The sequence below is a fragment of the Arachis hypogaea genome, chromosome 7, assembly GCF_003086295.3.
Source record: "Arachis hypogaea cultivar Tifrunner chromosome 7, arahy.Tifrunner.gnm2.J5K5, whole genome shotgun sequence".
Classification (NCBI taxonomy): domain Eukaryota; kingdom Viridiplantae; phylum Streptophyta; class Magnoliopsida; order Fabales; family Fabaceae; genus Arachis; species Arachis hypogaea.
Genome location: NC_092042.1, coordinates 18,116,083 through 18,118,656, shown reverse-complemented (window position 1 = coordinate 18,118,656; position 2,574 = coordinate 18,116,083). Strand labels below are relative to the sequence as shown.

Here is a 2,574-nt window from a genome sequence, read left to right as displayed (position 1 = left end):
CGGTTTTTTACACCTGCTTATCTGAATTTAAAATGCCATAAAATGAAATTTAAAACCTTCAATAAACTAGAATAACAAGAGTTTATCACATCCAAATCCAATACAAATTCAACTTAATTAAACATAAAACAAAAGACAATTAAAAATGTCTAGCAAAATAAAAACAATAAACACAAACAACAACAATAAACACAGTTTAACCGAAACATTCACTTTTAAACAAATAAAAACCAAACAGCCACCATGTTTAATCAGAATATACACCAGACTCATCCTCATCTTCTCCGGTTGGTGCAATTTCTACAAAAATAAAACAAGAAAATCAATATAGATTATAAACATAATATAGATTATAAATTATAAACATAAACCATAAAGGGAACTACAAATTTCTTTTTTGCATACCTAACTCAAGTTTCTCAAACTCTTCAATAAGCTCCTCAAAATCAGTTGTCATTGGAGAAGCACGAAGCCAATTTTGTGTGCATATCAATGCCTCAACTGTCTTTGGAGTTAAAGAACTCCTATAGTTGTTAAGCACTCTTCCACCAGTGCTAAAAGCTGATTCTGAAGCAACAGTTGAGACCGGCATTGCTAAGACATCTCTAGCTATTTGGGATAAGATATGATACTTGCTAGAATTTACCTTCCACCAATTCAATATGTCAAAAGTATTTTGATCACGAGGCTTCTCTAAACCATCCATCAAATACAAATCCACCTCATTCTTGTTAATGATCTCATGAAAATGAACCTCCTTGAAAAAATCACCAGCCATGTTGCCATCAGGTACTCCCACATCTGATGCACCATCCATTATTGCTGAAGTAAATGATCTACCCCCATTATTTGCACTCACATAGCAATCAAACATATTGGAGAATGTCTCTTTCACTTTTGCACCCAAAAAATCAGCATCATTCTTATCATATAGCTTTTCAAAGCTAAAGTTCACAAACTTCAACTTGTATCTAGGATCAAGAACCACAACAACAAAAATCATCATATTGATATTTTTTATGTTACCCCAGTACTTGTCATACTTAAGCTTCATCCTCTCAGCCATACTCCCAAGTAATGGATCTCGACTACCACAAGAAGCCTTGAACACTCGCAAAATCTTACAAAACTCATGAAAATATTGAGAAGAAGTCACAAGCAAACTACCAGACACACTCTTTGTAACATCATGAAAAATTTTCAAGAATTCCATAAAGTGTTTTGCATTGTCCCAATCAATATTCCTCGGAATACCACCTTGCATTAGAGCATATTCTGTATCTCTCTCCCCTAGCCTCTTGAACGCCTTTTGAAACTTCAAACCACTTTCAAGCATAGTGTATGTAGAGTTTTATCTAGTGGGAACATCGAGTTGAACAGTACACTTGTCTTGTATCCTAGCTTCCTTTATGAAATTTTTGAACCTATTCATGCGACTAGGGAAGCACGCACATATCTAATAGTATTTCTTATCTTACTAATAGATTCATGCATCTCTTTCAGACCATCATTAACAACAAGATTAAGAATATGTGCACAACACCTAACATGCAAATGTTCTCCTTTCAAAGGATATAAATTCCAATCCTCCATTCTAGTTCTTAGATAAGATATTGCAGTATCATTAGAACTAGCAGTATCAACAGTAATTGTGAACACTCTAGATATCCCCCACCCCAAAAGATATCTCTCAATTTTTCTACCAATTGTTTCTTCCTTGTGGTTTTTAATAAGACAAAAATTGATAATCCTCTTTTGCAATTTCCAATCATGATCAATGTAATGAGTAGTGAGACATATATAATTCAGATTTTGCACAGAAGTCCAACAATCAGTAGTTAAATAAACAGATTGATTCAGTTGTTTGAACACAGTTTTCAACCTATTCTTCTCACTAATATAAAGATTCCAACAATCCTTAGCAACAGTAATCCTTCCTGGAAGTGGAAATCTAGGTTGCACTATACTCATATAGAATCTGAATTCCTCCCCCTCAACAAACTTGAACGGTAGCTCATCAACAATTATCATCCTAGCAAGGGCTTTTTTACACATTTCAGCATCAAAAGTAACTGCAGTAAATACCCCTTCACCCTCTTTTTTTGTTGGAAGGTAAGGATTGTTTGACTAGGGTCACCCGAGTCCCTAGGAAATTTTTTACATTGATTCAACAAATAATAACGCATATTAGTTGTACCATTTCTATGAGAGTCACATGCATATGATGCACCACACCAATTACATTTAGCCCTAGGATGTGATGGTTTGGACTTAGGATCCTTTGTAAAGTGTTCCCAAGTCCAGGATCTAGGTCTAGAAGGTTTTCTGTTACCTTTATTGGCTTCATCCTTGCCATCCTCTTCATCAGTGTCCACATTGCTTGGAGCTGGATTTGTAGGAGTTGCTCCCGAAGTTGCACCCACATTAGTCATATCAACCTTCCTTTTCTTTGATCTAGGGTGGGGCGGGGGTTTGGTAAGCGCACCGCTGTCCGTTGAGGAACGTACCACGGACTCGACATTTTCACCCCCAACTTCAGGCGTCCGTTCATTGGGCACCTCATTGCTTGTTGGC

At 36.2% G+C, this 2,574-nt stretch overlaps 1 protein-coding gene across 1 annotated transcript; it reads right to left on the bottom strand.

Moving 5' to 3' along the window:
* Window positions 1–247: 247 nt before the first annotated feature.
* Window positions 248–1,336, bottom strand: LOC112701234 (zinc finger BED domain-containing protein RICESLEEPER 1-like). The gene is made up of 2 exons (XM_025752014.1): window positions 406–1,336; window positions 248–300 (listed from the first exon to the last, which is right to left on the bottom strand). Exons 1-2 carry the CDS (start codon window positions 1,334–1,336, stop codon window positions 248–250), a joined length of 984 nt encoding a protein of 327 aa, XP_025607799.1.
* Window positions 1,337–2,574: the final 1,238 nt, after the last annotated feature.